Source organism: Oryzias latipes, chromosome 9 (assembly GCF_002234675.1).
Source record: "Oryzias latipes chromosome 9, ASM223467v1".
Taxonomy (NCBI): domain Eukaryota; kingdom Metazoa; phylum Chordata; class Actinopteri; order Beloniformes; family Adrianichthyidae; genus Oryzias; species Oryzias latipes.
In genome coordinates, this window is record NC_019867.2 from 1,192,884 (window position 1) to 1,218,930 (window position 26,047).

The window sequence follows — 26,047 nt, forward strand, 5'->3', positions numbered from 1 at the left end:
CCTGCATCATCATGAATAAAAGCTGTTCTGGTTTGTTTGCTCAGTTAATTCCTCCGTTCAAACCAAGAGCCTCTCTGGAAGCTGTTAAACGCTCATTATTGGTTTGCAATAGAGCTGCTTTGAGCGCAGGCCCGACACGAGCTGACAGACGGCGCCAAGCCTAGAGGTCAAAGGCTAATTAAGCAGAGAGGAACCTCTGCTCCCGTATTGTTAACCGATCTGTCCTCAGCGGGGAGGCGGGATGCTAAATCTCCATTTCTGCTACTGTGCCCCATCAGCTCCCCAAATGGGCTGTCAGTCCATCTTCCTGACGTGATCCATGGAAGAGTTATAGATATGCAATACTGAGGCGGGGGGGCCGATCAATACCTGCTATCATTACATTTAAACTACACATTCATGGCACGCTGACGGGGTAAGAAGAATGCCAAAGGAAAGGACACAGAAAGGGGAAATAGATTGCTTTAGAAAGCAGGAAGCCTGGCTGTCTGCTGCGCTGAAGCTGCAAACAGCCGTTCAGAGACAGAACCGCCAGAGCCACGTCTGTCCACGCCACGTCTGTCCACGCCACGCCACGTCTGTCCACGCCACGTCTGTCCACGCCACGTCTGTCCACGCCACGTCTGTCCACGCCACGCCACGTCTGTCCACGCCACGTCTGTCCACGCCACGTCTGTCCACGCCACGTCTGTCCACGCCACGTCTGTCCACGCCACGCCTGTCCACGCCACGCCTGTCCACGCCACGTCTGTCCACGCCACGTCTGTCCACGCCACGCCTGTCCACGCCACGTCTGTCCACGCCACGTCTGTCCACGCCACGTCTGTCCACGCCACGTCTGTCCACGCCACGCCTGTCCACGCCACGTCTGTCCACGCCACGTCTGGAGACGCAGACGCTGAACTTATCCACAAAAATGTTTCATCTTCTACTTTATGAACATTCAATTATGGAGTTTAGGCCGAAGAAAGAAAAAGGAATCATTTATAATAGAAATAAAATGATCTGTTTATAGACGTTATCCATCTGTATCACTTTAAAATGTGAACTCAAATATCTAAAAACATATTGATATTTTTAGATCAAAAATAAATATACATAACTTGGATTGTTTGAATAATTCAAAAATGTTTTTTGTGATTGTTATTTCTATTTTAAATGAACTTTTGTGCTGGAATCTTTATTTTAGACAAACGGTCGTTTCAGAAGCACAGACTTCTTAGACTCCCATCTTCTTTAAAAGTGTTCAAACTCAAAGCTCCATCCCGTTTTTTTCTTCTTCACCTTCCTGTCTTGAAAGCGGAGGTTCGATTCCCACAGCGGCGGCCTCAGAGCGGCCAGACGCTGCAGAGCGGGAGCGGGAAGAGGAATCGCCGGAGAGCCTGAGAGGCCATAAAGCACGCAGCCCGGCCGGCCGTTTAATGTCTCCACAGCCCCGGGCCCGTCTTAATGGCGGTGTCGTACAGCACATTACCGCCGCGCTCGCGCCCGAGCAGACCATTACGCCGGTATTTAGTCTACAAACGCCGGGGGCCACGGAGCACTTAGCAGCCCGACGAGAGCGACCTGACAGGAAACGGTGTAATCACAGAGCAGACGGAGGGTTCTCATCCGAGGACGGCCTTAGTCCCACTTCACCACGGCCAGCGGAGCAGGTGTGGCATTCAGGTGGGATCAGGACCTGCACCTGAGGGACGGGAGACACCTGCTTGCTCAGAGAGGGGGGGTCCGCCTTGTCCGACCTGTCAGTGGACTGCAGCCCTTTTTAGAGCTCCTGTTTGAGGATGAGGGTAAAGTTCATCTTCATCCTCTTCATCTGCAGCTGCTTTAAACTTTGTTTACTGAATGTGGTGCAGGAACCATTAGAAAAAGATCAGAACCAGATTAAGAAAACGATGCAAAACTATATTTCATGAATCAAATGTGAATAAAGTGCGTCTTTGCTTTTGTTAGTTTTATTTTAAATTGAAGCATTTCATTGTTTCTGTGATGAGTTTGATAAATCGGTCATTTTTTCTGGTATCGTCTACAAATAATGCTTAAAATAAACCAATTGAATCAATCAATATAGATTTTCCCCAAACCCATAACCGTCAGGGTCGAAGATAAAAAATCCAAAGCCAACTTCAGTTTCCTCTGATGTTTCAGGATAAACAGCAGATAGAAACAGACCAAAAAAAGATGGTTCTAATTCTGGTATTTATAAATATAGTCAGAAATGTGAATCCACAACTTTATTAACAGCATCCTTGTAACATCAGACAAAAAGGTGTTGAATATTGTATTCTGGTCTGTCACAATAAATCCACATTTTGTTTATAAAATGCAGCCGTCTTTTATTTTGAAGGGGAAGGCTCTTTCTGCCAAAAGAAACTTTTCAAATGTGTTTGTTTGTTGGTAACTTGGAGGTTTCCGTTCAGCGGTTGGAGCAGCCGTTTTTAGAAAATAGCAGATGGATTTTCCAAACAGAGTCACTTCTTTCATTTCTGTTGGGATTCTGACTAAATAGGTCTGCTTTTCTTAGAAGCAACTTTTCCATGGACCGGTACCGGTCTGCAATGTGTAGTAAAATATTAGCGTTTCCAACATTAACTGCACTTTCTCCTCCAGAACTGAAATGTTATCAGAGTTTTTAGATCCTTCCTTCAACATCTGCAACTGAATCAACTGGAAATGCAAAAGACAAAAAACCTTCAACCCCGAAATCGAACCATCAGCTTGAGGTACGTGTGGCCCCCTGAAACGTCTCATTGAGGAACCGACCCAGAATCCAGAAGCTTCTGCTGTCCTCCTGAGATCTCCACGCCTCACGCTGGAGCAGGAGGACCTGCAGCCCGTCCTCATCCAGGTGATGGATCGGCACTCAGGTGAGGGACGTCCTGACGTGTCCCAGAATGAGGTCTGACCGCTACATGACACAAACAGCCGGGGGGGGGGGGGGGTCACCTCCCAGCTCCTTTCAGGTTTCATAAATCCAAAAGAGTTTTGGCATCTTGGAGATGGAAGAGGAAAAGTGATGAGGGAGCAGGAGAAAGTATTTCACGCGCGAAACAAAGAAGCTCAGTGAGGCCGACCCCCCCCAGGCCTATTTTTCAGAGGCGGGCAGCCTGAAACGACAGACTTTATACGCAGTAACTCACTGGACTGTACAGTAGAGTACAAGGCGAAGTGGGGAAATCAATAGAATATCATCTAGAAAGATAGTAATGGATTTCTAACATAATGGGCTCACGCGGGTCCATCGATTAGCAGGATTAACATCTGCAATCCCTCAACCTTCACATTTGCATTTAAATGACTCCACACTCTGCGCTGACACCGGGAGAACCAACCGGCGGCGGCCGCTCCACCACATCCATCTGCTCCTCAGACACAAAAGTTCAGAAACTTTCCTCCGTTATGAATTTAAAGTCCAGACAAGGACAAACGCCAACAGGACATAAACACAGTCAGACTGCAGCGGCGGCCCCCGCGGGCCCAAAGCTGCCATAAGTCTTCCATTGGAGCCCCCCCCAGGTCAGACCCTGGCGAGGTGTTTGTGGAGAAACGGGGCGAGTGTCTCTCTGTGTGTGGGGGGGGTTGATGGACTGCACTGTCACCTCCCGCGCAGCGATTTACAGCGGCGGGCTGCTGACGAGCGCGCGGCCGTAAAGCGGCCTGCCGCGGCGGGGGCGTATTTCACAGCGAGCTGGCTTTTATGAAGAACACCGGGACGGCGCTGCCCACAGCTCCGCCCGCCCCGCCGTGACGGATGGACAAAGACGCATGACAAGCTTCATCATTGTTTGTAAATCTTAACTGTTCCCGCTCACTAACTCCAGAAGGCAATTTTGCGGAGACAGCGGCCCTACGCTGGGGGGTGGGGGTGGGGGGGAGAGGAGGAGGAGGAGGGAAAGGGGAAAGGACAACATGGCTCTCCTGAAGGTTATTTGGATCTCTATATTTGGCCAAATGATTAGCCTTTTGCTGGGAGGGAGATAAATCTGACAGCGCCGTGTTTGGCGGGAAGGGGGGGGGGGGGGGGGGCGCTCACTGCCACTTCCTGTTCCCGGGCTGGAACAGCATCGCAGCTCTACTAATAATTCTGAAGGAACCTCTGGATGAACGGATGGTTAGAACATCCGATGTTCCGTTTGAAGAGCCGCTCTGAGGAAAACGGCGTTTTTGGCGTTTTTCTGATGATGGAGGACATTCATAAAGAAAATGAGTATTTCTTTATTTGCATCACTGTGAATCAGGAGCAGACACAAAAAAAGCAACGTTTGTGCACGGGGAGTAAGAGCTCTAAGAAAAAGGGAGGGGAATAGGGGATGGGGTTGCTCCTAGCCAGCAGTCCCGCCTACAACTTTAGAGGAGGATTTCTGCTAAACTCCTGCCGCTCTGCAGGAACTAGAAAACGACACAGGTTTTTAGGATGTGGGCTAAAAACGGCAGCATGATCATGAAAAGACCACATCTGACAGTAGATCAGGTCGGGGTGGGTTGTTAAGGAGCCCCCACCATGAGGATTCAGTCAGGGAGAAACAGCTCTGGAATCATCTCAAACACAAAAACTGGAGTGAAAGACGTTCAGTCAAACACTGTCTACGGTTGTCATGGAAACCACACAAATCCCTCCACTCATTCCTGATGAAGAATGAACTCTTTCAGGTAAAAAGACCCCAAGGTGCGTCTTTTTCCATGATATTTATACAAGTTATAAACTGACCAGTCAGATGCCTCCATTAAAAGTAGGCGGAGCCTGCTGGCCCCCACGTCCAACATTCAAAACTTTTGACAGATTTGGTGTACTCTGCTTTTAAGTGGTAGGGGCGTGGCTTCCAACAAGCTCATCCCTGATTGGCTGCCATAGAAAGGTCGACTCAGACCAATCACTGCTTAGGAATGACAGCACTCAGACACAGCAGGCTTGTGTTGGTGCTCATGGTGACCTTCAACCTTTCATATTTCCTCCAGCACATCCACTCATCTGCCCGCACTGATGACATCATGCTGACATCATCACGCACTCTGACAGAAACGGCCGATGTGTCCATCTGGGACTTTTAAAGCTGAAAAAAGAAATGGATGAGCAGCTTCTGCCTTTTTGGCTGCTGGAACGCCCCCCGGAGAACGGCCCCCAGAGAACGGCCCCCAGAGAACGGACCCCAGAGAACGGCCCCCAGAGAACGGCCCCCAGAGAACGGCCCCCAGAGAACGTCTCCCAGAGAACGGACCCCAGAGAACGGACCCCAGAGAACGGCCCCCAGAGAACGGCCCCCAGAGAACGTCTCCCAGAGAACATCCCCCGGAGAACGGTCCCCAGAGAACGTCCCCTGGAGAACGGCCCCCAGAGAACGTCCCCCGGAGAACGGCCCCCAGAGAACAGACCCCCGGAGAACGGCCCCCAGAGAACAGACCCCCGGAGAACGGCCCCCAGAGAACAGACCCCCGGAGAACGGCCCCCAGAGAACAGACCCCCAGAGAACGTCTCCAAACACTGAAAAATTCAAATTCTGTGTGATTGAAGGAAAAAAGCGGGAAACACAGAAGCCACGGGTGGAGTTTGTTTCTCAGGTGTGGGGGCCTGAGAGGAAACCTGACATGGGACCACCCGCCGACAGCATTGTCATCATGTAATGGAGCGTGTCAACTCACAGCAGGGGCGTGGGGGGGTCTGACGAGGGACCCTCACAGGGAAGGAACAGGTGAAAGTCATAAACAAACAGATGGGGGGGGGTGTTTCTGATGCAGGCGGTGTCAGAGGGAACCAAGAGTTTGATCATATTTCTAACATTGAGAGGAAAAACATCTGTTTGGGGCTTTTAGCATCAATACACGGATTTCTGTTGACCAATCAGTTGTGTTGTTGTCGTGACAACCGGACTTAACCCTGAAGAACCAATGGAGTCAATATTGGGCAATATTGCTTTTTCTAAAAAAAGTCTTATTTTCGTCATTTTTTTTAAAAGTTTGATTGTTTCTTTTTTTCACTGTGACTTTGTGTGTGTGTGTGTGTGTGCTTTTCCTGTGAATTGTTGGAACCCAAACTGAACGACCAAAACAGAAATGTCAAGATGACTGGGAAGGAAATGGTTCTTGGGTTCTGCAGGGTTTAGAGCTGGCAGAGGAGCGTCCGTGAGGTGGGGGGGGCTGTTCCACGCCTGCTTCCTACAGAGGATGAGTCAGCATTTCCTCCACCGTCAGGGACGTGTGCCGTCGCTTTCACTCTTTAGGGTGACGGACGCCACGCCGGCTGGGATTTGGTTCAGTGACAGCTCAGCACCGACCGACACAGAACTGCTGTCCGTCTGACTGCACTACCGCCTCGTGCTTCACATGTTTCTGCTACATAAAAACACACCTTTGGATGAAAACCTGTGTTTTCATACATTTTACATCTGTGGAATAAAAGCATCTAATGAGGCGCAGGTCATATTTATGACGCTGCGCACTGCCTCAGAGTTGGGAGGATCGTGTTTCCAGGAGGATTTGATCAGTTTCCCACATTATTAGGGAAGAATTTTTAGAGTAATCCTCCTAAAGTTTTTTCTTGTTTTCTTATTTTTAAAGCTTGAAACCTGAAACTGCATTTACAGTTTTGGCTGTTTTATATAAAGCACAGCTCAGCAGAAGAAGATCCCAGTCAGAGCTACATTCAAAGCACCGCATGTGCAATAAAGTTTGAATAAAAATGTATAATTAAAGTTTAAATGAAATTTTACGACACCCCAGCCTTAAGTGCCGTCCTCCCCTGGAGGCGGCGTGGAGAAAGTTGGGCTAAAACTTTATGGAGCCTGAGCAGAGTGAGTTTGAGTGCCGCTTACAGGCGGCGGCGCCGTCGTTGTCCTCCAGGCTGAAGTACGGCGGCACCGGCGAGCCCAGGCCCTGGGGCAGGTAGGCGGTCCCGGGGTAGAAGGAGTGCATGCGGTACTGAGAGGGCATGCTGTGGCCGGACAGGCGGCCGTCGGAGGGGGGCATCTGCTTCAGACAGAGAACACAAACACTTAGTATGCAAGGAGATTCAAAACGCATCCAGGATGTTTCTTAGGGATGACAGATTTATCCTGAGAGGAGAAACCAAAGCCCACACCTGTAGACAAAAGGTGGCAGCATCCGCCAGAACCGCAGAATGGAACGTGGGGGCCAGCAGGCCCCACCTACTTTGATTGAGGCGTCTGATTGGTCAGTTTAAAACTCAAACTACAGAAAAAATATCATGAAGAAATAAGGATTATCATCCGACCAATAGAACGACTGAGGAACAGCCGTTTGTTTCTCTATAGAAGTTGATGAGATTTTGGCTTCTTGGAGCCACTTCCTGTTTGGAAGGCCAGGGGGGAGGAGTCACTCCGTCCAGTTCCCATGTACAGTCAATGATTGAAACGGTAATGTTTCATTTTCAGGAAAGTTATCCAAACATGTTCATTGCTGCTTGACTTGGTGGTTGGTTCAAATCCTCGACCTGTTCTGCCAAACGTTTCTAACACGTTGGTTTCTGTGCACGTTTCTGTTCTGCAGCGTAGCATCGACGCCTGTCCGTCACATGTTAACACATGAACAGCTTAAACCAACAGGAGATCAGCTGTTTCTAACCACGCACCCATGATTTCCTCCAAACTGAGCCCGAGTCTGTCTCTGCAGCCCCCCTCCCTCAGTGAAACTCAAAGACAAGCCGTCTGCTCGGCAGCAAGGCCGCCTCGGCGAAGGTTTTCAATTTCATTTTTATGGAATTTGATTTCTGTCAGGCAGTAATCCGTCACCTGCACTGTCCACCCCATCGGCTCTGCGACAGCTTTATAAACTGTTATTTAAGCGACACTCGGCTGCAGCGTTAGGCTGTGAAAAATACCACAGAGATGGAGCCGCAGGTCTGACGCTACCAGAACCGTTCCAGCCCAAAGCACAGTCATGAAAACTGATAACACAGAAAACACCATTTTCCTGCAAACACAAGCGGCCAGAGAAGCTGCTGATGAGTCAGAGACGCCTTTATCTCCAGTTAGAAATGGTCAAAAGGTTCAAATAAGCTGCTTTACTTCAAGTCCTCGGTGAGAAACATCTGTCTGTCAGACACTGAAGGTTTGCATCCACAAAGAGTAGAGCACAAATGTGTTTTTGTCACAAAGATGAAGCTGAAGTGAGGAAAAAAGTGGCAGCAAACACGGAGACACTAAGGATGCTGAAGCATCAGACCTGAACCCCGGCTGCGGCTGCGCAGGAACTGGAGTCTGCGCTCCGCTTTCAACAGAATCAAAGGCGATGAATACATAAATACACGCATTAGGACCAATCACAGAGGAAGAGTTTCTTCTCACAGGCCCATGACAGGAACACCCAGGACCTGGTCTGTCTGGACTTCCTGTTCTCCATCCAGGCTCCTTAACATCTTCTAGACCTTACGGGTGGATACACTGTCAGAAAAAAGGGTACGGTTGGGGTACGTTTGTGAACACTTAGGGTACAAATTCCCCATTTGTACCCTAAGTGAGTCATAATTACACCTTAGGGTACTCATATGTACCATTTAAGGATAAAAAAGGTACAAATATGTTTCCAACCATCAGAGGGCCCATATTTGGACCCTTTATTCCACAAACAAAGGTACAATCACTTGTGTGACAAAAGTAATAATTCAAAGTGTATGAAACGTCACCCAAAATCATTTAATACGCTGTTGGTTATTTGGAAAAGATGCACAAAATAACCAAATATATTTAAGATACCACACATCTTTTATGACTAGTTCTGAACAGTACACAAGCACATTATATTTTATTGATTGTGCAGAGCATCAAGATAATAACTTTTAAACATGTATTAGTGTGAGCCTGTTTTTGTTTTACTTATATAAGAGCTGTTTTAAGTTTTGCCTTTAATTTAGAGCAAAAGCACAATGTAGACAAAATTATTTGATATTTTTAACCTTATATGGTGTACTTTAACTTGGCCTAAGTTCAATTTAAATTTCTAGTCTTTGAGCTGTAAATTTAAGTTATTTTTTTTCTAATCATACATTCTCATAAAAAAGTAAATTTATCTGTTACTACGTTACATTATGTGTACATATTAGTACCTTTTAGCTTTTGTACCTACACAGGAAAAATGAGAGAGTACTTTTTTCGGAGTTACCATCAGTAATTTTTATTTAAGTAGGTGTAAAAACGTAGAGGAAATATGTTGGAGTAAACCAGCGAGACCACGCCCACTCTACTTTCTTAAGTTTCGTTTCTTCCGCCATTTTGTTATCCCGCAGCGGCCGGAGGAAGATAGAGGCTGTGACTGAGGTAAGTCTGCTAATTGCTCAAAAATAAGTTGGAAACTTGTTTTAAGCGGGTTCGGTTATTTTATCTGTAAGGAATAACTTTTGTGTAGTGGAATGCTGCTATTCCACCGTGTATGTGCCTGTGAGGAGATTGAAAACTACGAGCAGGAGTTTACTAACGGTTAGCCTCAGCCGTTTGAAGTTCAGCTAAATGCAGCCATTAAATAAATTAAGCTGTTGTTTTTATTGGTGTTGTACCGCGTTCCGTTAAATACATTGAAATATATACATTTTTTTCACTAGATAATTCTGTGGCCGTTTTACCGATGTACGCTGGCGTTGATGCACCGGTTGTTTTTGCCTACCCCCCCCCCCCCTTTTTTTTCTTTCTTTCTGTGTTTCTTAGTAAGGAAGCCAGCTACTTTTGAAACGACCAGCTCCATAATTCCTACTGATATTTATTAGGTCCGTCGAATTCAATGCGTTAATCGTTTTAATCTGTAATGTGTAGGAGTCCAATAAGGTGTTTTTTTTTTTTACACCGCAGTGAGTATGGCAGTCCTTCCCATTTATATGTCAGCCTGCCGTAGCTGCTGTGCGCGCGCAGCCACCATTTCCCGAATGCAAGACAGTGACAGAGACTGTTTAGGTTGTCATGATCGCTCATTGTTGGTCAAGCGAAGTTAACACTGTGTATTGTTGATTTTGATCATTCTCCTGAAGAGATTATTTTTTTTAAATGGAGGTCCGTGATTCCAGATACTCCTCACGATTTCCCAAACCAAAAACTCATCTATAAACCAGGAAAAAACATTTTTTTTAAATGAACTTCCAAGAAATAAATCTGTAGGCCCTTAGAAGCCAGTATATTTCCCATTACTATTTTAAAATGTATTAATTTATTTGGAACAGGGCTTAGATCTGAAGAAATGCTGTGTTGGTACCTTTTGGTGTTGTAATGTTTTTTCTTTTTTGTAATATATTATTTTTTTTTCCCACCAGGAATGATGCAAGCTGTGCGTGAACATGTTGAACGCTAACAAAAAAAGTTTTGAATATCAGCTGACCTTCAAATCCTTTTGGGAATGTGGTGAGTGGAAACATCACAATTTCCAGCATTTTTCTTTACAGGAATCAGTCAACTTTGTGGATAAACTGTCAGCTGTGATGCAAACAGATTTTTTTAATTGCTTTTTAATTTAAAGATAATTTCTGTGCTGTATTCTAAACATAATTTTGCTGTGTTCACAGCTGCCAAAAAGTTCAACATCCCAACCTTGGACTTGAAAGTGTTTGATGACTCAAAGACAGAAGTTGATGAGCAGGTTTTTGATCTCGTGTTGAAAAACCCAAACTTTGGTGTGTTGGAAATTTGTCTGGCCGAAGATACAAATCCAGAAGGTGAAGTTTTTCTTTTAAATTGTAATTTATCTATTTTGTTTTGAATGGTTTTGGGTAAATTCCCCTTTGATGCCTTAATTTATTTCCAAGGGAAATAATCTGTGTTTTTGCTTTCAAGTACATGCTAAATTAAGAACATTTTTGAGCTGAAGAGTTTTGATTGTATATTTGCATCAATAGGAGTCTAATGGTCAATGATTTATTTGACAGGATAGTGTGGGGAACAAAACACGAGCAAATAAGTGAGTTTTATATCCTATTGCTGTCTTAGACAAGATAATAAATCTGCTAAACTGTTAATTCGGTCAGTATTTAAAAATCTTTGTTTTTACTTTTTTTGTTTTTGCTATCATACTTATTTAAATATTACAGTAACTGAAAGCTTTAATACTTTGACAGATCAGCCGAGTTGTCCTGCAAAGAGCTGCAATACCAGTTCAAGTGGAGATACTGAAGTGGACTCAGATGACACCATAATATTACAACACAGTCCTACAACAAGACGAAGAGTTGAAGACGCCTCTCTTGCCAAAGTAAGTAAATGATTTTTTCACAAAGTCATTTCAAGCATTCAAAGTCAGGCTGTCTTTCCAATTCAGTTAAGTTGTCAAATAGTGCAGTAAGGCAGATCATCCAAACTAGTTTAAAGTTTTCTAGGGAAACAGCAGATTGCACCGAGTAAGTCACAACACATTGAATACATTCTGGAATACTGTCCTTATCATACAAACATATAATTCTTCTGTATTTCCTTCAACAAAGCTCTGCATAATTAACAAGATATTGACTATACGGGCGACAGTGGCTCAGGTGGTTGAGCGGGTCGTCCAATGACCGAAGGGTTGGCGGTTCGATCCCCGCTCCCGCCAGCCAAAATGTCATTGTGTCCTTGGGCAAGACACTTCACCCTCCTTGCCTCCAGTGTTGCTCCACTGGTGTGTGAATGTGCATGAATGCTCCCGGTGATGGTCAGAGGGGCCGTAGGCACGAAATGGCAGCCACGCCTCTGTCCCAGGGCAGCTGTGGCTACAACCGTAGCTTACCATCACCAAGTATGAATGAGGAGTGAATGAATAATGGACACAATGTAAGCGCTTTGAGTGTCTTGAAAAGCGCAGATAAATCCAATCCATTATTATTATTATACAAAGACAGACATTGATTATGCAGTTTTTGAGGGGGAAAATGTTTTCTGGGACATGGTTTCTGCAGTTCAATTGGAATTCACCTTCAAGTTCTTGACAGGACTGTTTTGCAGAGTTAACCGGCCTTAATTTCCCATCATGCCATTGTTTACGCTCCCGTTACCTTACAGTCCCTCACAACCCCCAAGCAACAGAATTGGCGTGCAATATTGGAGCTATCCAGCCTTATAGATGTGAGCCAGATGCCAACTCAGACGAGGAGAATGAAGACAAGCGGAGCAGGGAGCTTGTGGCCTGCCAAATATAGCTTGTACGTAACCACAAGCTTTCTCAAATGACATCTTTTCATCTGCTCCTGATTCATCCCAATTTGAGAAAATAAATATTCAGAAACACAGTTTTATTCTTAAATCTTATAACAATATGTCATCATAAAAATGCTACATTTTAAAAAATAACTTTCATTGGAGTGGGTCCCCCATTTTTAACATGTCGCAGTATTTTTCTCATGATGGGCACGTTTAAAACTGCACATCTGAGTATTCACTCAAATTGGGATGAATCAGGAACAGACAAAATAAATGCAGTTTGAGGAAGGTCTCTATTGTGACGCACCACATGAAATGAAGTTGGTCCGAGTCCCTCTGCTCTGCCGTATTCTGATGCGTCCACTTGCAGACAAACGGATCCATTAACATCTTCATCATACTTGTCTGAGCTTGATCTAAACTATGGCCAGAAAGCTTCAATATTGCTCACCATTTTGGTTTTACCACTAATGTTAGTTTTAGGTTGGAAGGACTGTAAGCTAGAGGGAGAGGGCGTAAACAAAGGGATGATCGGACATCAGCGGAGGGTAACTACTGTGTCAATAGCCCCGCCTACAACTCAGAAGTTAATTTCTGATCAACTCCAAACCACTCTGCACAAACGGTCTTTAAACATCATCTCAAAGTGCTTTAACCCCAGTATCAGTGCTTGCAGTTGTATTTTTTATTATTAATATGGACTTTTAAATTTGATCCAATAGGTGGTTGCTGTCATTGGTGAGGATGCATCATCCGTTGAAGGTCACGTGAATGTCCTGCATATCCAGTACAGCAAGGTGCGAGAGGATATACTAAAGAAGTACCCTTTCTTGAAGACAACCTCACGGGTCAGTGACATTTTAAATCAGTTCTCAGCTTAAAATACATTTTGAATGTCAATATAAGCTGAGACATCTGCTAAAATGACCATTAACAGCTTTAACTCAATTGTAAAAACATTGTAATATTCCAAACCCATATATAAATATATAGTCATTCAAGCCAAGTAATATTTATACAATGAGATCACTAAAGGGAAATGGCAATGAAAGAGGCAACAAAGAATATTAGAATGTTTTATGTCTTTTGTTTGTTTTAGTTTAAGTGAATGATTAATTTTCTAATTTTTTTCAATTTTCAGTTGTTTGACGATGTTGACCGAATGCATCCATCACCTGTCAGTTTAAGCCAGCGCTTCAAGGACGGCGTTTACCAGTATTGTGCCAAAGGTGCTTGAGCTTGTTCAAAGAAAAGCTCCATTAGCCAAAGTCTCCAAAGAAGCAAGAGAAGAGATGCTTGCAGAGGATCTACTAGGTATTGACATAAACGTAATCCTTGGTTATCTTTAGTGTGTTTTATAGTTCTTCTTTTTAGAATTCGTATCAATATTATCTTATCACATTTATGCATTTTATTATTTAAATTATGCATTTAAACTTGGTTATAAGTTTACTTTTTTATTTATTTTTAGAAAATGTAGAATGCAGTAGAAAGATGTACTTAAAATGAGGTCTAGTGCTTCTTTTGTTAATGTCAAAAGCTTTATTTCATGGTTTAAAAATGGTAACTGAAGTGCTATGTGCTGTTTACAATTGATCAAATGTTAAGGTTATAGTTACAATGAATGCAATGTGAACTGAAGGAGAAATATAGATTTTTCATTATTGTAAAATTGCTAATAATTGTAAATATATGCATCCTGTTGTGACACTGTGAAGCTTAAAACATTCATACTGTAAAATGTCTGAATTGTAATTGTTTTGAATGTTTAATAAATGTGATAAACAGTATACTGGTCTTTTAATGTGCTGTATCTGGTACAAATTTGCCATCAAAGGGTACAAAAGGCTTGTCACTGGGGCAGTACCCTTAAAAGAACAAATTGGTACCTTTTTTAAAGGTACATTATGGTACCATAGCACTATAAGGTACAATTTAGTCCACAGAGGTACATATTTGCCTTTGAAAGGTACATACTGAAAGGGTACAGATACGTACCAATATGAAAGGGTACAACATTTGTACTCTTGAGGGTACTGCCCCAGTGACAAGCCATTGTACCTCTAAAGGTACAAATTTTGCACATTTTTTCTGACAGTGTACGGGCCGTCTGCAGGGGAAAAATGCTCAAACCTGGGCGGGGCACGCAGGTACACCTCAGGAAATATCAAGCTGGTAGACCGCTCAGTGAACGGTGAAAGGTTCAGGCTCGTGGTGAACACTTCTACAACACTTCAGGGGGAAGTATGTGAGACGCAGGCGTGTTGTTTCTTTTTTTTTCACCCCCCCAATCCTGCGGGCTGCACAAGGAGCCCATTGGTGCCGTTCACGTGATGCGTGCACGCTCCTTGCTGCAGCTGACTGTTAGAAATGACTCATGTAACTCATTAAAGTGTCGATTGATAGGACGACCTATGGGAGTCCTACTGGCACACCTGTACGTGCACACCTGTACGTGCACACCTGTACGTGCACACCTGTAAGTGCACACCTGTACGTGCACACCTGTACGTGCAGCATGTGTGCGGTCAGTGAGGAGCCCGGACTCATACCTTAATAACTAGTAGAGTGTGGTGTAAGGACGCCGTACGACAGCATCACCTGCACGCCAAAAGAGCGTGGACCTTCCATCATGTACTTCACCATACACTTCCCACACGCACAACCATTGAGGTGAACGTACGGGCCTGAAGGGAACAGAGACACACCTGAGCTCCTCTGAAGAGGCAGCCGCTGCTCTCTACGACCCCCAGGGACCGGACAACCCAGAACCCGTACGGGTCGACCCCCCTGTACAGGCGCGTGTCACTAAGGTTGTTCCTCACTGACAGGTACGTCTGATGCTTTCACTGAGACTTATTTAGGCGGTTGTCAGAGCTGAGCCTGCAGAGAAACCCTCAAAGACGCTGTCAGCTGTTAGAGAACCCCAATGTATCACTTATGCTCCTCTAGTGTCGCTAACGCTGGAAAAGAGGCGATTCCTCCCCCAACACAAAGCAAAAGGGGCATTCTGATGATCAACAAACCCCCCAAATCAGGTTTACCCCCAACTGGATCTGTAAGTCAGAAGGAAACACTGTACGCCGGCGTTTCCTTAGGAGGAAATCTAACACGCTCCAGCGGCACCAAGTCCCTGGAGGGGGGGGCTCCCGACTCCTTATCTGGCACCATCTCCTGTCTGGAAGCTTCAGCGCCATCATGCAATCATCCTCCACCTGCATGACAGCCAAGCAGCGCTGAGTGCAGAGCGCAGCAGGAAGATGGCGTTCCAGCGATAAGCAGCACATTGTTATGGAGGGATTCAGATCCCAGGCCAATAACAACTGCTGACGCTGGATTTCATCACAGATCATCTCCAGGAAACCTCCGCTCTCTGGAGAAAGCCGGTTTCTCAGCCGAAAAGCTGCTTTAGGAAGCAAAACAAGAGCAGCTTCCTCCCTGAGGCTGCAGGAGACGACAGCATGGCAGCGTTTAACGGCGTTACGCTTTGAGCTAACGCTCTAATGTATTCCCTTTTTCAAAGATACTTTGTTTGTGGAGCTCATCTTCAAATAATCACCTCCAAATATTCACAAATGTGCAGAAGTCAATTTCAGGAGGCGTGTTTCAGCCTGACACCTCCACGCAGAAAATCATAAATCACCACGGCGATGGCTAAATTATGCTAAAGAGAGCTAACTGATTAACATTAATGTGCTCACTTTCCTCCTGCAGCGCTCAGGCGTGGCGGCGCGCTCTTCTGTCAGACAGACAATACCATTAACCTTTGCAGTTGAGGCTCGGCGGCGTGCTGCAGCTCTGAGGCGCTGACCCCAAAACGAGATGTTACCAACCGGGGGGGTAGGGGGCAACAATCAAAAAGAGGCTGAGAGCTGCAGAGAGAGCAGGAATCTACAGCGGCGGGTTTCAGACCCGTCACTTCAACAACCGCAGACGGAGAGCGCCGAGGACGCATCGGCAAGTGGGACAAGCTGGGGGGGGGCTGCTGCATCTGCAGGTAGAACTGTCAGAGTTTACATGGGGGGGGGGGGTTCAACCTCTGTTCAATCTGCAGAAAGACACAAGAAACCCAAAGGTGAAATGCAGATTCTACGTGAGGCGCTTTATTCTGAAACTCCTTTCTCTTCCATGACTTCCTGTTCTGAAGTGTTTCACCACCAGAACCAAAATATAACATAACCCAAAAATGTATGAATGACCCAAGAACCGGGTTGAAGAAATAACCCGTGTGTGAGGAAAACCAAAAGTCTGAAGATAGAGAGACGGGGTTTGTTCAATGAAGCATCAGAGCAGGATTTTAGGTCAAATCTGACTTTATTTTTAAAAGATTCATTTATTTGATGCTGTTTTAGAACCAGTTTGCTAAAATCCTTTAAATGTATGAGAATCACAGATCTCACAGTAGATTCCTTATGATTTGAAAACTGCAGATCTATGGACTGATGTTCAAAAATACAAAGAATTAAATCGTCTACATTATGCAAAGATGAGAAGAATCTTTCAAATCTGAGATGAATTCAGACTGAAACTGGAATCATTTACGAATCAATGCAAGTTCAGAATGTTAACAGAAATGATCAAACAAAATGATCAATTCATTACAAGCACAGGAATTTGTTTGCAGAGTTTTAATCCGTGACGTTTCCTCCAAACACAGAGCCTCCGCTCATACAAAACCCTCTTTTATTTTTTAGTTAAACTTCTTTTTTAAAATAAAGACAACGTTTAAAAAAATATGCACTAAGTATTTTTAAAAGGTATCTTATTAAAACTAAAGAGCAAACACAAAAAAATGGTCTGGCCTGTTCTGAAAAGATGTTCAAAATGTTCAACATTTGGTGTAAAACAAAAACAGACTTAAAACGTGAATAACTCCTCTTTTCCTTCCTTTCTGTCAAACCAGGCGGTGGCCGTTCTAAACAGGAATGTTCTGGTTGAACTAACTGTGTGTTTATTTTTACAGGCCCAGAATTCCTTTTGCATCACTGAGAACATGTCTGAAACGATGAAGCTCATTTAATGTCGTTTAAAAAGCAGAAAGCAGAGACGCAAACCCCCCCCGAGGCACAAACACACCGGCAGACGTTACCTGGTACTGCTGGTACAGGTTTCCATAGTAGGAGGAGTATCTGGAAGGCTGGTAGAAGTTGTAGTAGGAGGTTTCCAGCAGCAGGTCAGACGCTTCCTCGCCGTAAACACGGGCCGCAGCCGATGGGCTGGACGATGACGCCGAGCAGCTCCCTGAAAACCAAACAGCTGATGAACGCGGCTGTTTGAGGAGCCAATTGGAATTTTTAGATTCATCAAAACATGAGAAGAATATTTTCCATGTTTTTTATTTTAGCTTAAAAACAAAATCTGACTTTATTAATAACTGACCAAGGTTCAGGTCAGCATCCAAGTCAAACCTGAGATTTGGTTTAAGGCCCAGCATCAGAAACCTGCAGATCTTTGCCCAACAGCGCCATCTGCAGGCCACAGACACACATAGCAGAAGGCAAACCGAGAGACTGTTCCATCCGGACGAACAAAGCAGAGAAACTATAATTACTCGCTATCTGCTGTTCTTTTCTTATCTGCAAGGCCACATTCTTCTCAGGCAGACACCGATCTCTTGGCTTCACATAATGAAGACATTGTGCACAAGCGCAGCCACAGATAATATCCTTTGCTGTATCTGCAGATGAGGCCTGTCATCAGTGTCAGACTCCTCGTTTCCCCCACAGTCTGCAGCCAGGCAAAAACCCAGAGTTCACACCTTTACACCAGTCGGAGCGGCACGACGGCGGCCTTGACCTTTGCTAAACGCTCGCTCCAACACGGGCTCTCATGCGGGGAAGGAACACCTTATCAGCGTCTGCCTGCAGCCTCCTCCAAAGAGACCGGCGTCTCCAACATCTCAGTTTGATCCGTCCCTAAAGGGAAGCTGGCGTCATCGCCGGCTCTCCTCATGAGGTCTGAAATGAAGAGCCTCTGGCTCTCTGAATAAATGCATCTGTGAATGACTGAATGGTCGTGTGTGGGAAAGATCAAAGCAGAAAACTCTTCAGAACTTTACAGAAATCCAAAGAAAAACAACAAATGTCTTCAAACAGAAGCCTAGTAAAATCAATAACAAGTGAGAGAGAGATTCCCATTTACTGGAGTCCTTGTGTTGTGTATTGTATGTATAAGTACACACATATCTATCATCATAACTTCTCATGGCATCATTTTATGCATGTGGATATATCTGCATGTATCTCATTTATTTCTGTTCTTTTCCAATCAAACAGACTTCAGTTTGACATCTCAATGTTTACCCCTTTTGTCTTTTGTCTCTAGTGCTTAAAACTAATTCATTCCCATTCCAAGCAGGTCAAATATGTTTTTGAAATCTTGGAAAAGTAGTTCAGATCACATTTTTGTTCCTCATCATTTCTCATCGTTTCTTCTGAACAAACGTTGGTTTTTCTTCACATCATGAAGCATTAAAGTCGGTGGTTCTCCAGCAGCTTTCATGTCGGTTTTCAACCTGCAGCAGCTTTCCCGCTTTTAGAAGAAGCGTTCACAGGAAAGGCTGCGTTACCATGGTGATTTCTTTAGTTAAACAGCTGTAATGCAGCTGTTCTTCAGAGAAACAGCCCAGAAAAAGGAATGCTTTTAGAAATCACTATTCAGTTATGATCAAAAGTGTTTTCATTTACTGAAAACCAAACACAAAGCTTCTCCAATGTTAGAATCAAGGTTTTTTTTAGTGTTAAAAGGAGATTTTACCATTAAAAAAAAATCTTTTTTATCTGAGCACAAAGTCTTTGGCTTTTGATGTTTCTGAGTGAATCTAAAGGTAAAGTTTGGGAAAAGTCCGATCAGAATGAACCCCAGTGAAAAGCTGTACCTGCGGCAGACAGAGGGTTGGGGGGGACGCCTGGCGTGCCGGATCGCCCCTCCATGGAGAAGAGACAGTCGGCTCCAGCTTCATTCTTCACCGTCACTTCAGGGCCGGACGAGGCCTCTGGACTACAAATCCCAAGCTCCTCCTCTTGAGCCTGCTGCCTCCTCAAGGCGACCTGAGCAGAGACACATCTGTACAAATGAGGTTTGGTTTGATGATTGATGATGGTTTGATTTTGACAGATATAGAGAAACACCTTCAAGGACAGTGGGACAAAATAGTTCTATCACAAAATTAATATAATTGTTTTTTCTATGTAATTTTTCCGGTTTACCTGTACCCTGACATAAATCCACCTCTCGGTTGCAATAACATATTACTAATATTTATTCTCTAGCAAAATTTAAATCCAATTTTACTTTGAGGGTTAACAAATGTGTAACTTTCATTTTCATGATGCTCAAACTGAAGAAGGCAGCGGGGAGCGATGGAAGAACGCTCTTTAAGAAAACAGAAACTAATTTTTGCTTTAAGTTTGTGCACGACGTCTAAACGAACTACGTTAGTTTAATTTCAAATTCTATGATAAAAGAATCTAACCAGAATAAGAGACTTTTACTTTGAAAACCCCTTTATCATTGAAATAAAATGGTATAAAACTGTTTCCTGTTTGATTTTAAACAATAAATTGGCCAAAATTCTGGCATCTTTGCAGTCAGCAGATGTTTAAAAAATTTAAACAATTACTTTATTCAAACAGAAAAAAATTCTATCAAAAACTTACAACTGTTATAACATTAATATTTTATCATTTCAGTTTTGACTTTTGCTCCTTTTCGGGTCGTTTTGTCACAAATATAAAGAAATAGCTTTTCTTTTAAAAATGATTTACTTTGAAAACGCGTCTAGGGGTTAAATATTTATGAGCTGTCGAAGAACTAAAGCGAACAGATCCGGAACCCAGTTCTGATCCAGAACCAGAACCATGCTAGCTCACGGTTTAATTGAGGCTAAAAGGTTAGCTTCGCTTAAATATTTTAGAAAAACGCAAACAAGTGGATAAAAGTTTGTGAATTTGAGTTCCGCATCGGCGGTGTTTTGTTTCGGTGAGAAATGGCGGGAAGGCGGCTGACCTGCGCCGCCATGACTCTCTGGCGCTCCGCGATCAGCTTGCATTTGGCGCAGCGGCAGTCCTTCCAGCGGCAGAAGCGCTTGTGGCCTTTCAGCGGAGACACGAAGCCGTGGTTCCGGCAGCGGGAGCACTTGGGCATCCGGGGGGACCGCTGTGGAGCCGGAGCCGGGCCCTCCGGAACCGGCCTGCCCTGCTTCTCCTTGCTCATGTCAGACCGGAGAGCTCAGCGGGTTTGGCCGCGGAGGGGGTCGGGTCAGGCGGGGTCACTTGTACAGGATCTGGTGGGCGGGATGGAGTCTTCCTCCCCCCTCACAGACATTAAAAAAAAAGTAAAATATGAGACAAAAAACTTCAAATCCAGATGTCTGAAGGTAAAAATGCTCTGCAGAAACTGTCACTGTTTTGCTGTTGTTTTAAAGTAACTGAGAAGTAATCCAGATGTAACTTATACCGAGACAGTAATCAAATAAAGTGATTACTCTTTAGGCGGACAGTTTGGATGCACGTTGCTGTTTTTTCTTTATCATGTCAATTCAAATGAAGACCGTCCGTTAAAGCTGCTGCTGCTGGTTAAAAGCGTAACCAGGATCAAATGAAACAGGCTACGTGATTTGACGAAAGTGCTCCTGTGGACCAAAGGTTTATGCACCTGCTGCGCTCTACAACCTCACAAAAACTCCTTAGGTTTTGTTGGGCTTCTCTATTTCAAAAGAACCAAATATCCTTTTGTGATGGATTTAACTTCAGTTATTTATTGGCAATTATGTTATTAAAAAACGTTTAAAATTCAAAATAAATATATGTATTAAGTTGATTATCTGTCCGCTTGTTTCTTGAAAAAAAAAACTCCTCTTTCCAAGGAGCCGCTGAAGGCGCCGTTGCCTAGCAACGCAAAGTTCTCCTAGTCCTCGTCGTCCGTTGAGAACTTTCGGTGACTTTTTTTAATCAATTAAAATGTCCAAAAAGAAGACAAATAAAATCGGCGAAATACATACAGAAAGCAATAAAACACCCAAGAAAGAGGGTCACGTGACTCCCGCCGTTCAAACCAAGCCTGCGGACAAAGAAAGGATTTATTTTTGCCTCAAATCACATTTCTGACCGATACCTTGGAGAGGTGAGGCGTTCGATGTCTGAGACACAAAATGAGGTTTAAAAAAGGTGAATCTAAAAACATGTTGAACTCGCTGTAAAGAGCTTACAGTCTGCTTATTAAAAGCTATCTTTTTAATTATTATTATTTTGTGTTCATTTTCGGACATTTTCTCGCATAATTCGTTAGACGATGCATGTTTAGCCTGTTTTAAACATTGTAACATCGATTCTTACACTGAATTCTAATGCAACATTCTTTTGGTGGATGAGATGAGATTTTTTTTCCATCACTATTGGAGCTTCAGCCTTTTTTTTCTTATATTTGATTTTTTAGAAGCATGATGTCCCGATTACAGATTCATCTATTAATGGGTAGAGGGGATTATAATGCGGACTTCTGTCAGCAATAAAGACTATTGACATTAATTTCTTGTTGGGAACAGAACTTTGAAGGTCAAAGGACATAGATTTTTTAGATTTAAGACTTTAATGACAAAGATACTACAGTAATCACGCTTTACAACCAAGTCCTAATGTTTTCCACGCCCCCAATATTAACACAACATTAAATGAAAGGACTTCCAAAATTAAATAATCAGGGATCTCCTTCTTTCTTTACTTTTTACTCTTTTATTTTTTGTGATTATTACCGCAATAGGTGTCACTGCGCATGCCATTTGCGCATGTTCGCTTCACCATTGAAGACATTGGTTTCCTCGTTGGAAAATCTTAAGTGTTCAAATGTGCGTCACGGGTTCAAACCCGAAATACAGCTTGATAAACTGCAGCCGGAGGACGTGAAGCATGTAATAACATTAAATGAACAAACTTCTAAAAATTATGAAAACCTTCAGAATCACTTTAACAATTGATGGTGTTTAAACCATCAGATAGAGAAGATGAGGAGAACAGGACCAGAAATCCTTCATGCATCTGCCTCTGATTCCCAAGTTTGCCCATATTTCTAGCTGCAAAACAAAGGCGACCAGCGAGACGTAAAATATTAATAACCTGTCAAAAAAGATGGGAGAAATGAACCAACAACATAACATAATAAGGACTTGGATAATGTCATAGAAAACCTATAGAGCCAATGCATATCTTATTCTTTTTTTTGCTTTGTAAATCTATTTTAACTGTTCCTGCTGCCTTTTCTGGTATGTTTCAACTATGTGTTTGAAAGGTAATAAAACTAAAGCAAAGTAAGAAAATAAAAAAGACATTTGTGGCTTATTTACCGGTTCAGAATTCGTATGACTTTCCGGTCAAAGCGAATACCTTCTGATAAGTTGCAGAAAGTTCCGGTAAATCCTCCAACGATGAGGCCAGACAGCCATCCGCTGAGCATCATCTACCGGAGAAGCGAGTCGCTCGGAAAGTTTGTTTATCCCCGCTGGGCTCAGGCTCCTCCCCTTTTGTGTCGTCATTAGCTGGAATCAGCCACACGCCTGAGAGACCGGAAGTCACCGGCAGGAAGTCTCTTGGCCGCCATATTTGTAGTCCACCTAATACATTATTATTTATTATTTACCATCATTTACATAAACGTAGTCTAAACACAAATACATACAAATCAAACTATTATAATGTGCTCATATGGTGACAAAAAATGAAATACTGGACCGTTACTGTCTATTATCCCAACAGCATCCTATTGGTTATGTGACAATGATTACATGACATGATAGGTTTGATCGGTAAAAGCTTTAATTAAGCAGACCGAGTCTGTCTGAGTTAATGTTTCTATAGCAACAATTCTCACCAATTAGGAGTGAGCTTGTTAAGCCACACCCCTACCACTTGAAAGCAGGCTAAACCAACTCTGTCAATTGTTTTAAACGTTGGTTGTGGGGGGCCACCAGGCTGCGCCTACTTATATTGAGGCCTCTGATTGGTCAGTTTATAACTTTAACTTGAACTACAGAGAAAACATCCTGAAAAAACAGAATTATCAGGACGATGGTATCAGATCCAGAACGGTTCTCCTGAACGACTGAGGAACAGCTGTAGTTTCTCTATAGAAGATGAGACGTCTGTGGGATTTTGGCGTTTTGGAACCACTTCCTGTTTGGAGCGCCGGGGGGAGGAGTCACTCAGTCCAGTTCTCACATACAGTCAATGGTTGGCCCCCACTTCCAACCTTCAAAGTGTTTGACAGATTTGGTATAGCCCACTTTCAAGAGGTAGGGGTGTGGGCTTCCAATAAGCTCACCCCTGATTGGCCAAAGTGGTTGCCATAGAAACGTCAACTCCAACTAACTCATAGCTAATTCAAGAGGTCTGGCCCCAACATGGCAACGTCTGTATCTGAAAGCAATTTCAACTGAATTGACTTCATTTGGTTGAAGGCAGAAGAAACCATTGGAGGACGTCACTCAGTCCAGTTCTTAGATACAGTCAATGGAACAGACTGTGACTTTTTAATGAGTTATTCTTTTCCCTTTTTTTTAGTTTAACATATCAATGTAAAGAAACCTAAATGTTACGTATATATTCAGACATGTTTTTTTTAACATCCTCCTACAGATTTCAGCTGAAATATGATCGACTGGAGAAGGACAAGAACTACATCATTGAGCATCTGAAGCGCTCCCTGCTGGAGGAGAAGGAGCAGGTGAAGGCGCTGTCGGAGCGGGTGGAGCTTCAGCAGGAGGCTGCAGGTCGCGACAGACGCTCAGCAGCAGCAGCTGCTGCTGCTGAGAAACTCTGCTGAGAAACTCCTCCTGTGCGTCAGAGGAAGCTGATGGGACTGAAAGGAGAAGCAAACCGTCTACTGAATCTGCCATGAGAACAGCTGGGCTTCTGTTAAGAGCCATCACCTCCTGAGGAACCCTGAGGGCCTCACAACAGTCTCCTGTTAGAGGAGGTTCTGGTCCAAATCTGTCAGAAGAGGCAGGGCAGAGTATCCAGACTAAAGTACCACAGCAGAGATCAGGTGTGATCTTTGAGCCCTCTACTACTTTCTAAAAATCAACTCCATCCATCCATCCATCCATCCCCAGACCCCACGAACCCCCGTCGGGGTCACAGGGTTGCTGGAGCCTATCCCAGCTACTGTGTTGGGTGAAGGCAGGGTCCGGCCTGAGCAGATGTCCAGACTGTTGCAGGGACACACACTCACATGCACACCTGGAGACAATGGAGAGCCATCAGTGAACCTCTGAAGAACGTTTTGGGACTGTGGGAGGAAACTCACGCATGCACAAACCCAGCTGGGATTCAAACCAGGTCCTTCCAGCTGTGAGGCTGGGGTTGCAACCACTATACCACCATGCACAACTAAAAGTCTACTATTTTGATGTTTTACTGCTTCACAATAAAATAATTGTAATTTCGTTCACTCTCGGTTTGATCCAGCAGTTGGACGTAAACGGCGGCCCAGAACCCGGGTTCTGTCCAGAACCCAGGTTCTGTCCAGAACCCAGGGTCAGCCCAGAACCCAGGGTCGGTCCAGGTGAGACGCTGAAGGTCAGAGCCCGGTTTGCAGATTTGGTTCCTGGTCTGGGTTTCAAACCTCTTCAGGTTTTAGGGCCTCACTCCCTTAGAGATGTTCCACTACTCGCCTTGCTCGAGGGCTCCTGGCAGTGTTTATTGAACCTCCATCCTCCAGGTGCAGTTTGGCCTCCATGTCAAGTGAAGCAGAAAGGTTCTGGTCTCTTTCTGCCTGACCTTGAGGAAACGTTTCTGGGACGTCCTCTTCTGGGAAAATCTCAGTTTTTCTCTGATAATTCGTGTGAAAAATGTCCACGAAATTGTTACAAATATTTTATTGTCTTATCAAGACGAAGAGCAACATTTGCTATCAGAGAAAACGCTCCTGCCTTTAATGAGCCCGAACTCGTGTTGGAACTGCGAGCTGCGGCTGCGCGTCAGCTCAGCGTGGACGTCCAGCTGCATCCAAAAGAAGGTGAGAACACCTGCAGGAGATATTTGGGAATTCTGCTCGTCTCGGTTCTGTTCAGCTGGGTCTCCTTCAGGCGGCTGATCAGCTAGCGGAGAAGTGTCAGCAGCGGGGGGCGGAGCCGAAAGACCACAAGCAGCGAATCAAAGAGCTTCAGTCTGAGCGCAAACGGGTCTTAACGGACCTGCAGGTTCAGAGGTCAGAGTCTGTCTGCTCCTGCCGAAACAACCGGACCGGTACCAAAAAGTTTTTACACCCCCCTCCGGGTTATATCCCTGTCAGGGTTGCTGGAGCCTATCCCAATGGCTGTTGGCATAGAGAGAAAACATACAAATAAACGATTGAAACCGCTTTGTGTTCACAGCGTCATGAACAGGTGGATCCACCCCCGACCGTCCCGGAGGCGGCGCCGGAACGCCGGGCGCAGAGCTGATCAATAGGTCATTCATTTCAGACAGGAGCGGGTCTGCCTGTCAGACCAGAACCAGAAACTCCGAGCCCAGATGGGCCACCTGGAGGCGGAGCTGAGGGAGGAAAGGAGGCGGCGGCAGAGGAGGAGCGGCGTGGAGCAGGCAGCCACCGGTCTCAAACCCACTCTGAAGGTTGAAGGCTGACTCAGCAGAAAACTGCTGCTGGTTCTGTCCCTGCAGGATCTGGACTCTGAACGGGACTCAGAGGTCCAACAGAAGCTGCTCTCACAGACCCACGTTCCTCTTTTACAGGATGGGAACCAAACCTCCAGATTCCAGATGTCCGGTCTCAGGGTGAAGAACCAGACTAAACTGCAGGTTCTGATCCAGTTTCTTCTCACCAAGTTCCTGCAGAAGAGCAGTAATGCAGCCAGCGTGCGGCGCTCGCTCCGTCGTGCGGCGCTCGCTCCGTCGTGCGGCGCTCGCTCCGTCGTGCGGCGCTCGCTCCGTCGTGCGGCGCTCGCTCCGTCGTGCGGC

At 44.7% G+C, this 26,047-nt stretch overlaps 1 protein-coding gene and 4 long non-coding RNA genes across 8 annotated transcripts in view; 4 read left to right on the top strand and 1 right to left on the bottom strand.

The window, feature by feature from the left end:
* LOC101161472 (doublesex- and mab-3-related transcription factor 1) overlaps positions 1-22,651 on the bottom strand; it is a 37,729-nt gene extending 15,078 nt beyond the window's left edge. The window contains exons 1-5 of one of the 3 annotated variants that reach the window (XM_023958133.1): positions 22,478-22,651; positions 20,106-20,412; positions 18,976-19,147; positions 17,188-17,339; positions 6,807-6,963 (exon numbers count right to left, since the gene is read on the bottom strand). In XM_023958133.1, the coding sequence (XP_023813901.1) occupies positions 6,807-6,963; positions 17,188-17,339; positions 18,976-19,147; positions 20,106-20,312 (688 nt within the window). In that variant the 5' untranslated portion in view covers positions 20,313-20,412; positions 22,478-22,651. Of the gene's footprint in view, positions 1-6,806; positions 6,964-17,187; positions 17,340-18,975; positions 19,148-20,105; positions 20,413-22,437 lie in introns of all 3 variants that reach the window. The other 2 variants (XM_004086451.4, XM_020701694.2) reach the window with 2 other exon arrangements.
* On the top strand, positions 813-6,406 carry LOC110014729. Of its 2 annotated transcripts, XR_002289727.2 has the most exons (3): positions 813-2,509; positions 2,611-2,867; positions 4,957-6,406. It is a non-coding gene; the product is annotated as an uncharacterized LOC110014729 (long non-coding RNA). The 2 variants fall into 2 exon arrangements; XR_002289726.2 differs by having other exon boundaries at positions 813-2,867.
* On the top strand, positions 9,227-10,539 carry LOC111947863. Its single transcript, XR_002873811.1, has 3 exons — positions 9,227-9,266; positions 10,247-10,334; positions 10,496-10,539. It is a non-coding gene; the product is annotated as an uncharacterized LOC111947863 (long non-coding RNA).
* Positions 10,894-13,375, top strand: LOC110014618. The gene is made up of 3 exons (XR_002873810.1): positions 10,894-11,178; positions 12,821-12,946; positions 13,240-13,375. It is a non-coding gene; the product is annotated as an uncharacterized LOC110014618 (long non-coding RNA).
* On the top strand, positions 20,955-24,534 carry LOC110014730. Its single transcript, XR_002873812.1, has 2 exons — positions 20,955-21,221; positions 23,726-24,534. It is a non-coding gene; the product is annotated as an uncharacterized LOC110014730 (long non-coding RNA).
* The last annotated feature ends 1,513 nt before the right edge of the window (positions 24,535-26,047 follow it).